General features: G+C 46.4%; 1 protein-coding gene across 9 annotated transcripts in view; it reads left to right on the top strand.

Moving 5' to 3' along the window:
* syne1b (spectrin repeat containing, nuclear envelope 1b) overlaps positions 1 to 13,575 on the top strand; it is a 150,420-nt gene that overhangs the window by 90,863 nt on the left and 45,982 nt on the right. For all 9 annotated transcript variants that reach the window (XM_031828581.1, XM_031828591.1, XM_031828582.1 and 6 more), the window contains 15 exons: positions 164 to 295; positions 518 to 618; positions 829 to 982; positions 2,113 to 2,247; positions 2,524 to 2,679; positions 3,036 to 3,245; positions 3,401 to 3,502; positions 6,620 to 6,739; positions 6,887 to 7,087; positions 7,354 to 7,527; positions 7,796 to 7,927; positions 8,769 to 8,965; positions 9,254 to 9,386; positions 9,579 to 9,761; positions 10,304 to 10,453. In XM_031828581.1, the coding sequence (XP_031684441.1) occupies positions 164 to 295; positions 518 to 618; positions 829 to 982; positions 2,113 to 2,247; positions 2,524 to 2,679; positions 3,036 to 3,245; positions 3,401 to 3,502; positions 6,620 to 6,739; positions 6,887 to 7,087; positions 7,354 to 7,527; positions 7,796 to 7,927; positions 8,769 to 8,965; positions 9,254 to 9,386; positions 9,579 to 9,761; positions 10,304 to 10,453 (2,280 nt within the window). The remainder of the gene's footprint in view (positions 1 to 163; positions 296 to 517; positions 619 to 828; positions 983 to 2,112; positions 2,248 to 2,523; positions 2,680 to 3,035; positions 3,246 to 3,400; positions 3,503 to 6,619; positions 6,740 to 6,886; positions 7,088 to 7,353; positions 7,528 to 7,795; positions 7,928 to 8,768; positions 8,966 to 9,253; positions 9,387 to 9,578; positions 9,762 to 10,303; positions 10,454 to 13,575) is intronic.

The raw sequence follows: 13,575 nt of genomic DNA, 5'->3' as shown, positions 1-13,575 counted from the left end.
TTATAATCAAATGACTTGTAATCCTCACCAGCCTTGATGGTTGTTCGGTCTTGTTGTCAAGATGTGAATCAAACGAATCCTTACATGAATAACCATTTCTCTTGTCATTTTTCTCACTATTGTTTCCATAAGTAACCCTCTCTCTGCTTGTGTCCTTCACCAGGGCTTCCTGCAGGACCAGGAGAACAATGAGTCTGACTCTAGCCTGTCTCCGGGGCCCAGTGTACAGGACTGGCTGGCCCAGGCCCGTACCACACGCTCACAACATCACCAGGACAGCCTCCAGAGACAGAGGGTAGGGTAGTCACTCTCAAACACACCATCGCACTACTGCTGCCATGCCAGTGTAGGATCTTTGTTTTGTTTGGTTGTTTGTGTGTTTGTTCATTTGTTCCTTCCTTCCTTCCTTCATTCCTTCTTTCCTTCTTTCCTTCCTTCCTTCATTCATCATGCATTCATTCATTCAAAGAGAAGTCATTGCTGTTAAGAGTGGTCATGTTTGTGCCTTGTTGTTTAGGAGCTGGAGGAGCAGCTAGCAGAGCAGAAGAAGCTGCTCCAGTCAGTAGCCAGTAGAGGAGAGGAGATCCTGATCCAGCAGGCCTCACCCAGCAGTGTCAGGTATGGTATGTCAGGTATGGCCATGAAAGGCTCTGCCTTTGTGATGCTTTACTTTGTGATGCTTTACTACAAAGTAGTAACGTGAATCCACTTTAACACAACAACACAGGGTTCTGACAGTTTATTTTGAATTACCAGAGGCCAATAGGCCTTATCCTCTGTGTAATGTTTTTATGTTATATCATATTCCGTCTATTCTTTTGTCTGCAGTATGACAGAGCCCTTCTCTCCGGAGCTCCTGCAGGAGAGAGAGACCCGGGCTGCCCAGCAGCAGATGAGACAGAGGTGGGAGAGCCTGAGGAAAGAGCTCAGTACCAAACTCCAGCTCCTACAGAAAACCCTGGAGCAAGACAACAAGCAACCGGTACTGACCCCACCGTCAACACCTATCCCAGCAGCCAAAACCAGATTTCAACCAGTTATTTTTGGTTGTGCATCAGCAGTTTTTCTGTTATGTCAGTCACTGATAGTCACTCAATTAGCCATGACAGAGAGTTAGCAAGTTAGTTTAGCCAGCTATCTAAACTTGTAGTAATCATGGCCAAATACTGACGCAGGTCACGTGCTCAGGGGCCCTGACCTCCAGGGGGCAGTTATGTATATGTCGGGAGTCAGGAAGCAGGTGCAGAAGGTGAGTTTAATAATGATAAATGCAGATAAACCAAACATGAGAAGACTGCAGAATGTGAATGACAACAAACCAATACTGCCTGATGACTGAGGCTACTGAGGGGTAAAATAAAGGGAAGGTAATCAAAGTGATAATGAAGTCCAGGTGTGCGTAATGATGGGGAGCAGGTCTGCGTAACGATGGTTGCCAGGACGGGTGGTTAGTAGACCGGTGACGTCGAGCACTGGGGAGGGGGAGCGGGAGTAGGCGTGACAGGGGCCCACATTGATTTTGCTAGTCACTCTCACTCAGATATCATATTAACATGGCATAAGTCATGGAGAAATATGTAGAATTGCAGGAAATTAGCTTTAAAACTGAGAAAAAAAATCTCTGTCCCATGGTAAAACTAGGCAAGTCAGCTAAGAACAAATTCTTATTTACAATGACGGCCTACCTGGGCCAAACCCGGATGACGATGGGCCAGTTGTGCACCGCCCTATGGGACTCCCAATCACGGCCGGATGTGATACAGCCTGGATTCGAACCTCAAATCAAATCAAAGTTTATGGGACTGTAGTGATGCCTCTTGCCCTGAGATACAGTGCCTTAGACCTCTGCACCACTCGGGAGCTATTTATTTGTTATAAAATTGCAAAAATGTTCTCTTTGCCCCATGCCAAAATGTGTAGAATTGCAGTAAATTAACTTAAACTTTTGCATTTTTCTCTCCGCCTTCAAGAGGGCACTAAAATGTTTTTCTACGACGTGGGGGGCTCCCAAACCAAATCGCTCAGGGCCCCCAAAAGGCTAGGGCCAGCCCTGCTCTGAGGTACAGTACAGGGACGTCGTCTGACAGTGACAGTGGTCATACTCTGTTCCAGGTTTACTCCAGAACGGCCAGAGTGACCACCTCTGGGACCCTGTTTAAAGGAGAGACAGATAAAACAGAGGACAAGTCTTCACTGAAGACGTTATATGATGGTTTCAGCCAGACAATGGAGGAGATGTCTTCTCAGGTAGGTTATAACAACACTATAACATCCCACCCTGTTATTGTACTGTAGGTTGTCCTTGTTTTCGGCTGTTAAATTATGTTTATGTATGGAAATATACAAGACAACTATGCACTGTATCTATCAGGGATGGGGCCAATTCCATTTCATCTGAATTGACTGAATTGTAATGGGAATTTCAGTTTACTTCTTAAATTGATGGAATTCAAATGAAATTTGAGCTCACGTCCTTGATTGACTGTATTGAAATGGAACGTGACGCTAACCCTGGTATCTCAGACTAGGGCCTCTGAGGGCCAGGTGATGCCAATGGAGCAGCAGCTCTACCAAGCCGTGTCAGCTACCTCCTCCTGGCTGGATGATGTAGAGAACACCCTCTTCTCTGGTGCTGCCCTGCTGGCCGAGAACGCTGAGACACAGCTACAAAACCAGGAGGTAGGCCACTGCAACACCTGAATAGTAACATCCCTTTGTTGTAAGCACACAACGTCTGCTCTCCTAGTGTTATATCATCTCAAAATGTGATCATGGTCTTCAGAAACAGTCCTCTGGTCCTGCAATCACTCCCCTTGCCCTTCGATGTTTGCAGATCTGAAGGATCTGATAAGTGCTGCAGTGGTGGAGCTTCCACCGTATTGCTTCCACCGGAGAGATCTGCAAACATGGAGGAGTTAGGGCCAAGGGGAAGGGGGAGGGAGCAAAAAAAAGACTCCTTCCAAGCCTACCTCCATTCCTGTGTATCACCTGGTACCGTGCATGTTTGGTGACTTTGTCATCTCTTTTTCCTCCAGGCCTTAGGGAAGGATGTCAGTGAGGTGAATGGGGAGGTGAGCCACAGTCGGGGTCTCCTGGGCCAACCTACAGGGCTGTGTGGGGAGGACCAGGCCCTGCTAGAGGACACACTGGACTGTCTGACAGAGAGGCTAGGGACTATGGACTCTGCCCTGGGGCGACGCTGTGAACACATGAGGACCAGGATGGAGGAACTCACTGCCTACCAGGTCAGGCTATGTGGTGTAATCTCTATGCTTTATTTCTCTAGGCTACTGAGTATGTGGTGTACTTGTCCCCATATGAGCCATTTCGGAATCCACTATTCTTGGACTAAAAAGCTTGCAGTTATGCATTGAGTTTTATCTTGTATTGGTTTATGCAGACGGAGTCACAGCTTCTCCTCACTGATCTAACCGACACCAAGTGCCAGATTCTTCAGACGTTGGCGGGAGCCACGGACAGAGCAGCCTCCAAACAACTTGAGGTAAGATCTGTGATGGCAGTCCACGAGAACATGACACTTCCTTCTTAACCCACTGTATAAAAGATAACCAAAATTTATTTGTCAATCATTTCTGGTGAGCAATGTCTAACATTAAAGAAATCTCGAGGTATTGCTCTCCTGAGGTGTAGAGTACCTCATGATCATCTGTAGACCACACTATCTACCAAGAGAGTTCTCATCTATATTATTCGTAGCCATTAATTTACCACCACAAACCGGCACTAAGACCACACTCAACTAGATGTATAAAGCCATAAGCAAAGACGAAAATGCTCATCCAGAAGCGGCGCTCCTAGTGGCTGGGGACTTTAATCCAGGCAAATTTAAATCTGTTTTTCCTTTCTACCAGCATGTCACATGTGCAACCAGAGGAAAAACCACCAGACCACCTTTACTCCATACACAGAGACGCATACAAAGCTCTCCCTCGCCCTCCAATTGGCAAATCTAATTCTATCCTCCTGATTCCGGTTTACAAGCAAAAACTAAAGCAGGAAGTACCAGTGACTCGCTCAATACGGAAGTGGTCAGATGACGCGAATGCTACGCTATACAGGACTGTTTTGCTAGCACAGACTGGAATTATGTTCCGGGATTCATCCAATGGCATTGAGGGGTATACCACCTCAGTCATCGGCTTCATCAATAAGTGCATTAAACTATCATGGTCCAAACACACTAAGACAGTCGTGAAGAGGGCACAACAACACCTATTCCACCTCGGGAGACTGAAAAGATTTGGCATGGGTCCCCAGATCCTCAAAGTTATACAGCCGCACCATCGAGAGCATTCTGACCAGCTGCTTCACCGCCTGGTATGGCAGCTGCTCACCATCTGACCGTAAGGCACTACAGAGGGTAGTGCGTACGGCCCAATTCATCACTGGGGCCAAGCTTCCTGCCACCCAGGACCTATATATTAGGCGGTGTCAGAGAAAGACCCCAAAAATAGTCAAAGACTTCAGTCACCCAAGTCATAGACTGTTCTCTCTGCTACCGCACAGCAAGCAGTACCGGAGCGCCAAGTCTAGGTCCAAAATGCTCCTTAAGACTGCTGAACAATTAATCAAATGGCCATCCGGACTATTTACATTGACCCCCTCCCACCTCCCACCTTTGTTTTTACACTGCTGTTTATTATCTATGCATAGTCACTTTACCCCTACCTACAGTGCCTTGTGAAAGTATTCGGCCCCCTTGAACTTTGCGACCTTTTGCCACATTTCAGGCTTCAAACATAAAGAAATAAAACTGTATTTTTTTGTGAAGAATCAACAACAAGTGGGACACAATCATGAAGTGGAACGACATTTATTGGATATTTCAAACTTTTTTAACAAATCAAAAACTGAAAATTGGGCGTGCAAAATTATTCAGCCCCCTTAAGTTAATACTTTGTAGCGCCACCTTTTGCTGCGATTACAGCTGTAAGTCGCTTGGGGTATGTCTCTATCAGTTTTGCACATCGAGAGACTGACATTTTTTCCCATTCCTCCTTGCAAAACAGCTCGAGCTCAGTGAGGTTGGATGGAGAGCATTTGTGAACAGCAGTTTTCAGTTCTTTCCACAGATTCTCGATTGGATTCAGGTCTGGACTTTGACTTGGCCATTCTAACACCTGGATATGTTTATTTTTGAACCATTCCATTGTAGATTTTGCTTTATGTTTTGGATCATTGTCTTGTTGGAAGACAAATCTCCGTCCCAGTCTCAGGTCTTTTGCAGACTCCATCAGGTTTTCTTCCAGAATGGTCCTGTATTTGGCTCTATCCATCTTCCCATCAATTGTAACCATCTTCCCTGTCCCTTCTGAAGAAAAGCAGGCCCAAACCAATTATGCTGCCACCACCATGTTTGACAGTGGGGATGGTGTGTTCAGGGTGATGAGCTGTGTTGCTTTTACGCCAAACATAACGTTTTGCATTGTTACCAAAAAGTTCAATTTTGGTTTCATCTGACCAGAGCACCTTCTTCCACATGTTTAGTGTGTCTCCCAGGTGGCTTGTGGCAAACTGTAAACGACACTTTTTATGGATATCTTTAAGAAATGGCTTTCTTCTTGCCACTCTTCCATAAAGGCCAGATTTGTGCAATATACGACTGATTGTTGTCCTATGGACAGAGTCTCCCACCTCAGCTGTAGATCTCTGCAGTTCATCCAGAGTGATCATGGGCCTCTTGGCTGCATCTCTGATCAGTCTTCTCCTTGTATGAGCTGAAAGTTTAGAGGGACGGCCAGGTCTTGGTAGATTTGCAGTGGTCTGATACTCCTTCCATTTCAATATTATCGCTTGCACAGTGCTCCTTGGGATGTTTAAAGCTTGGGAAATCTTTTTGTATCCAAATCCGGCTTTAAACTTCTTCACAACAGTATATCGGACCTGCCTGGTGTGTTCCTTGTTCTTCATGATGCTCTCTGCGCTTTTAACGGACCTCTGAGACTATCACAGTGCAGGTGCATTTATACGGAGACTTGATTACACACAGGTGGATTGTATTTATCATCATTAGTCATTTAGGTCAACATTGGATCATTCAGAGATCCTCACTGAACTTCTGGAGAGAGTTTTCTGCACTGAAAGTAAAGGGGCTGAATAATTTTGCACGCCCAATTTTTCAGTTTTTGATTTGTTTAAAAAGTTTGAAATATCCAATAAATGTCGTTCCACTTCATGATTGTGTCCCACTTGTTGTTGATTCTTCACAAAAAAATACAGTTTTATATCTTTATGTTTGAAGCCTGAAATGTGGCAAAAGGTCGCAAAGTTCAAAGGGGCTGAATACTTTCGCAAGGCACTGTACATGTACAAATTACCTCGACTAACTTGTACACCCACACATTGACTCGGTACCGGTATCCCCTGTATATATCCCCTCATTATTGTTATGTAATTTTAATGTGTTTGTTATTACATGGTTTACTTTAGATTATTGAGGAAATCTTTTCATAACTATTTCTTGAACTGCAGTGTTGGTTAAGGGCTTGTAAGTAAACATTTCACGGTAAGGTCTACACCTGTTGTATTCGGTGCATTTGACAAATACAAATTGATTTGATTTGGATGTCTAAGATGCTAATTGGGCTCTCTCCTGCAGGTCATTGCTGAGGCTGAGGAGAGTTTGAGAGAGTTTGAGCGGAGGATTACCCAGCTAAAAACCAGAGGAGCAGAGCTACAGGCAGACCAGATCTCCACCAACGAACTGCTAACGCTACAGGTATCTGAACTCTTCTTACAGACAGTTCTTACACACAGACACCCACAGACACTGCTTTAACACTGCTTAAGCATTGGTGAATCATATCATATCTGGAGGTGTTCTTCTTCTGCTTCTCTGTCCTTTCTCCTCCTCCTCTTCCTCCAGGATACCTACGAGGAGCTGGTGATGACGGTGGGGTCACGGCGTAGCGGCCTGAACCAGAACATGGCTCTGAAAGGCCAGTATGAGAGGGCTCTACAGGATCTGGCTGACCTGGTGGACACCGCTCAAGACAAGATGGCTGCCGACCAGAGGATCATCGCCAGCTCTGTGGAGGAAGTACAGATCCTCCTGGACAAACACAAGGTAGACTTTAACCTTACATATAAGTCTCACAGATTTATAGCAATTTTGGATAGTACAAAGAATTATATGCATAGTAAGTATATTGTCAAAAGGCAATTCAAGAGTATATCGCTCAATGATGATTTAAAGTCCGCTACAAGGGAAGACATGTCTCTGGTTCACCATATTGGATATTCCCACATGGTGCTTTTCAGAAGACCATAGCTGGGGGGGTTCACTCGAGTGGCATATCTCAACATTATACCATCTCTGGTTTCTTTCTCCAGGAGTTCTTCCAGGGTCTGGAGTCCCATATGATCCTGACAGAGACATTCTTCAGGAAGATCAGTGGCCTGGTGGTTCCCAGGGAGAACCAGAGTCTGGAGGAGACTCTGGCCCAGGCCCAGGGAGTCCTCAAACAGGCCCACAGGAGAGGAGTGGAACTGGAGTACATACTGGAGGTCAGAGACGACCACAAAACAAACTGCTATCATACTTATCAATTAGTCAAATACCTTTTTCACACTAGTGCCAAGCTGTACTGTACTGGGCTGGCCTGGTTACGTATCCACCAGACTTGCTGGGACCATGCTGGAAAGGACAATGTGAAAAGGCAATGTCCGAGCCAGCACAGTACAGCTGGGGTCGGCACGATAGTCTTAAAAGGTTATATCTGTAACCCGAGTAGCTGAATTGTTACTTTTTCATGAGTTATCTGTGTGTTTTTAGACTTGGAGCCGTCTGGTGCAGGACTACCAGGCTCTGTGTAGACAGCTGGAGGCAGTGGAGGGTAGCATCCCCACAGTGGGCCTAGTGGAGGAGACTGAGGAGAAGCTCACTGAGAGGAGCTCACTGTGTCAGGTACGGTATGCCACTATCATCCCTCTGTACAATGGCATGCAACCATAACAGAAAACCAATGGCACTCTCATGTATACTGTGTGTTACTTGGGCCATATCTTATACTACCTTCTAATAGCATCATACACAGCACCGCCCTAATCTTTATCATGATGTTCCTAATGAATACCAGGTAAACTACCTGGTAAATAGTACAGTAAAATAAAATGCTACCAAGCATACATTTGATATGTATTTATGCAGCGGTGGGAAAAGTTCCTTAATTGACCTACTTGAAGATTCCTTAATAGGTAAAGGTAAAGATACCTTGATAGAAAACGACAGGTAAAAGTCACCCAGTAAAATACTACTTGTCTAAAAGTATTTGGTTTTAAATGTACTAAAGTATCAAAAGTATAAAGTATAAACCATTTCAAGTTCCTTATATTAAGCAAACCAGACGGCACAATTTTCTGTTTTTATTGACAGATAGCAAGGGGCACACTCCAATACGCAGACTACATTTACAAATGAAACATTTGTGTTTAGTGAGTCTGCCAGATCAGAGGCAGTTTGGATGACCAGGGATGTTCTCTTGATAAGTGTGTAAATTAGACAATTTTCCTGTCCTGCTAAGCATTCAAAATGTAACAAGTACTTTTGGGTGTCAGGGACAATGTATGGAGTAAAAAGTACATTATTTTCGTTAGGAAGGTAGTGAAGTAAAAGTTGTCAAAATATAAACAGTAAAGTATAGTACAGATACCCCAAAAAATGACTTTAAGTACAGGTATCTACACCACTGTAGATACGTGTATGCCCCCCTCTCATTGTCTTGGTCTACCTAATCTCCTCACCATAGAGTCTGATGGATAGACTGACGGAGCACCAGCACAAGCTGTACCAGGTCCTGGAGGAGGGGAAGAGGTTGCTGCTGTCTGTGTGCTCTCCTGGCCTGGAGAATCAGCTCACAATGCTGGGGGAACACTGGCTAAGCAACGCTACCAAGGTCAACAAGGAGCTGCAAAGACTAGAGGCCATTCTCAAACACTGGACCAGGTCAGGGCTGAACCCCAAGGGATGTTATTTAAAGTGCACTGTATGTGATATTTTTTCCGAATACTTTAGTTGCGCTTCATTGAGCTTGCCTGGCACAGTGGGATCAATTAAATAGTCCCAACCCCATCCTTCTGTCACTTAAGGCAGGTCTCAAACAAAAACTCAAATTATTTGGGAAAAAATTAAACACTACTTGAACCCAGGTCTGTACTGTACAGTATGTAAGTGGATATTTTGGAGAGTTTGAATAGCACCCACTCAACCGGTTCCTCTCAATTTGATGTCCAGGTACCAGAAGGAGTATGCAGAGCTAAATGGCTGGCAGCAGTCTGCTCTAGAACGTCTGGAAATCTGGAACACACAGGCAGACTTGGTTCCACAGGAGATGGAGGCCATCAGGAATCATCTCTCTGCCTTCCTGGTGAGTCAAGATGTCAAAAGACTGGGTGATATCATATAGGGGGTAAAGGGTAGGGTTAGGGTTGGGGTAAGCATTAAGTTTAGGCATAAGGAGTTAGAGAACCATTATCCGGAACTTAAAATCTGCCAGCTGTATACACATACTAGTTATATTCCATGTGAAACTGACTGTTATACCGTTCTCTGTGAACAGGAGTTCTGTAAGGAGGTGGAGACTCATTCGTCTCTGAAGTGCTCTGTGATGACAGAGGGCAACCAGCTCATGAGGCTGAAGAGGGTTGACACCGCAGCCCTGCGTTCTGACTTGGCCCGCGTGGACTCACAGTGGACCCAACTACTCACACGCATCCCAATGGTGCAAGAGAAGCTACACCAGGTACTGTCTGACCTCTGAACCCAAAACCAAATCTTGCGTGAACACTGTCCAGCTACTCGATTTAGTAACAGTGGTTTACGGTAACGGTTTCTCACGAGAGACAAGGCACAGCAACCTATTCCACTACATAGTGCACTACTTTTGACTAGAGCTCTATGGGCCCTGGTCAAACTTTGCACCCTATGAAGGGAATAGGCTTCCATTTGGGATGCAGTTTAGGTACTGCCGGAAACCGGCTTATCTGGTCTGTGCAAATAGGATTAGTGTTTGACTCCTACTCTTCTGCTTCACTCTCATACAGTAGTTAGATCAAGCAACACCTTATTTTCTCGACAATGTTGTGTATAGAAGTTCTATCTATTAGAGGAATGTCTATTTTTTACTATTTTTGTATGCAAAGAAGCTCTCCTTTTCCCTTATTTAGGAATGCCAGGCTGGAATCAAAAAGTAAAAACAGAGCAATTCAGTTTGGATCCAGGCTAGTAGGCTATTTTTCTCCCTTTTGCATACGTTTCATACATTGGCCCGTTTCTTTTCCTCAGCTTCAAATGGAGAAGCTGGCCTCTCGCCACGCCATCTCTGAGCTGGTCAACTGGATGTCTCTGATGGAGATTGTGATCAAGGAGGACGAGGAGAACCTGAAGGGAGCAGTGGGGTCGACTGTCATTCAGGACTATTTACAGAAGTATAAGGTAGGGAACAAAACACTAAATAGGTTTCCATCCAATTGGCGAGAGATTTTCCTGCGAATATAAAAAAAAAAACAATATGCACATTTTCCCACCAGAGATGTTTCTGTCAAATTGACGTGAAGATAAGTCTGTGCGTGATGACATAGTGCACACAAAAATACCTTTTGCGGTTAAATTCCCATGTACTCGAAATAACAATACAAGTTAAATGGGTTTCCGTTGCATTTTCAACTCTACTGATGGTTCTCACAAAACTGTTTTAGATAGCAAGTTTGCCCGCTCTGGTATTGGCACGTGTGCTCTAGCCAACAGTATAGAGAAAGGCTCTAGCGAATTGTTGGCTACGTCGCCAGTTTAACCTACATCAGGGGTTCCCAAATGTTTTCACTCAGGCCCCCCTCCCAGCATTGGGGAACATCCCGTGCCCTATTTACTATGGGCACAATCACTGTTCTTGACAAAAATTGTTCACATCCCTCTTGTTGGGGGATAGAACATTTAGCAGTTTTAAAGCAAATTTTCTTACAATTCTATACATTCTAGCAGGCCTAAGCATGTGGGGTTTCCACGTCACCAAGTTCAATAACAAAACATGCACCAGTAGCACAAATAAATGCAAATGAGGAGTTTATTAGGGATTTTGGTACACTGGAGAAGAAGGGGGAATTCACCAGGCTCTAATCACCTCACAGTCAACGAGCCATTCTTGTTGTCCGTTCCGTTTTCCAGGGGTAATTCTCACACTCGGGTCCTCAGCCCATCCGGACCAGTACACAAGGGAGGTAGTCTGTCAGTCCAAGTCACAATGGGTAATCTCACTGATATTGCTCTCTTTTCCCACTCTTCATAACGCACTTGGCTCTCTCCTACTCTGCCCCTTTGTGCAGGCTGCTTCCTCCTTTATCCCCAAGCACTCCCTGGCTTAACGAATGACAGCCTTGCCCCCCCCCCCCCACTCCCCTTTGCTCCCTAGAGCAGCCTTCCTGGAGAGGGCATCTGCATTTCCAAAGGCTGCACCTGATCTGTGGACGACAGGGCTGTAACCAGCGGGTGACCTGGGCGTTACTGTCCTTACACCGTGACATCCAAACCTGTGGTGCGTGGCCTGTTACGAGGGTGAAGTGCCATCCCAATAAGTAATACTTCAGCGTTTCCAGCTCCCACTTGATCGCTAGACATTCTTTCTCCACAGTGGAATATCTTTGTTCCCGCGGCAACAGCTTCCGGCTAATGTACATGGTGGGCGCCTCCCAGGTGGCGCAGTGGTCTAAGGCACTGCATCGCAGTGCTAGCTGTGCCACCAGAGATTCTGGGTTCGAGCCCAGGCTCTGTCACAGCTGGCCGCAACCGGGAGGCCCATGGAGCGACGCACAATTGGCCCAGCGTCGTCCGGGTTAGGGAGGGTTTGGCCGGATATCCTTGTCTCATCGCGCACTAGTGACTCCTGTGGAGGGCTGGGCGCAGTGCACGCTGACCAGGTCGCTAGGTGCACGGTGTTTCCTCCGACACATTGGTGCGGCTGGCTTCGGGGTTGGATGTGCGTTGTGTCAAGACTCAGTGCGGTTTAGTTGGGTAGTGTTTGGGAGGACGCACGGCTCTCGACCTTCGCCTCTCCCGAGTCCATACGGGAGTTGCAGCGATGAGACAAGACAGTAAGTACTACCAATTGGATACCACGAAATTGGGGAGAAAAGGGAGGTAAAATAATTTTAAAAATATATTTAAAAAATGTACATGACTGGGTGTTCCTCACCTTCTTGTAGCTGTGATAGGACGGCACCCACCCCTGTTTTGGACACATTGGTCTGTACCACCAGTGGTTTGGAGAAGTCCGGTGTCACCAGCACGGGTCCAAAACACAGTGCTCCCTTTAGGTCCTGGAAGGCTTTCTGTCTCCTCAGTCCACTTCACCTGGGCGGGCAGACGTCTCCTGGTCAGATCTGTCAGGAGGCTGTCTAGGGAGATAAAGTGGGGAATAAATCTCTGGTAGTAACTAGTCAACACCACAAACATGCGTACCTGCTTCTTGGTGAGGGGGCAGGGACCGTCCCGAATCACCTCCACGTTCTTCACCTGGGGTTTGACACATCCCCTCCCGATCGTGTACCCCAGGTACTCAGCCTCCCGCAGGCCGAGACAACATTTCTTTGGGTTCACTGTTAGCCCCACATCCCGTAAGGCCTGCACTACTGAACTCACCTGGTTTAGATGTGTCTCCCACTCACTCCCATGGATCACAATATCGTTGATGTATGCCGCCGCGTACTTCCAATGAGGGTCGGAGAACCTGGTCCATCAACCTCTGGAAGGTGTCCGGGGCCAAGTGCAGTCCAAAGGGCAGCTTCTTGTAATGGAACAGACCGTAGTTTTCTCCCGTACCTCGGGAGCTAAGGGCACCTGTCAATAACCCTTTGTGAGGATGAGCATGCTGATAAATCGAGAGGTCCCTAGCCGTACGATTAATTAATCAATTCGGGCCATGGGTTAGGCGTTGAACTTTGAGATTTAATTTACCTTCCTAAAATCATTACAGAATCGGATGGTGCCATCTGATTTTGGCACCAGTACTATGGGGCTGCACCACTCACTGTTCGACTCTTTGATTATGTCAGCTTCCAACATAGTTTTTCCTCAGTCCTGACAGCTTCTCTCCTTGCATCCGGTATGCGGTAGGGTCTCAACTTCACCTTTTTCCCGGGTTCAGTGATGATGCGGTGCTGTACCAAATCGGTGTGTCCTGGTTCACTGGAGAACACATCCTGGTTTCGGCCGACCAACTCCCTCAGCTCCTGCTTCTGGGCTTGGCTCAAAGTCCCTTCGTTGTGCCCCTCTTAAGTACCCCCTCGCTTGGGCCTCCTGGGCCTCCAGCATGTGTTTCCGTACCAGGGGCCACAGGGTTTCCATCCGATCTCTCATTTCTCCCACGTGCTGCACCAAGGTTCAATGGGGCGACGGTTGCTGTTCCCAGGCTTCTTTAGCCACGTCCATCAGTCCTGTGGGTCGTCTCCCGTACAGGAGTTCGAAGGGAGAGAATCCTGTTGAAGCTTGGGGCACTTCTCGGATCGAGAACATCAGGTAGGGTAGCAGCTGGTCCCAATTCTTTCCAAAGCCTCCATCGCCTT

Source organism: Oncorhynchus kisutch, linkage group LG7, assembly GCF_002021735.2.
Source record: "Oncorhynchus kisutch isolate 150728-3 linkage group LG7, Okis_V2, whole genome shotgun sequence".
NCBI classification, from domain to species: domain Eukaryota; kingdom Metazoa; phylum Chordata; class Actinopteri; order Salmoniformes; family Salmonidae; genus Oncorhynchus; species Oncorhynchus kisutch.
This window is presented reverse-complemented; position numbering and strand designations above follow the sequence as displayed.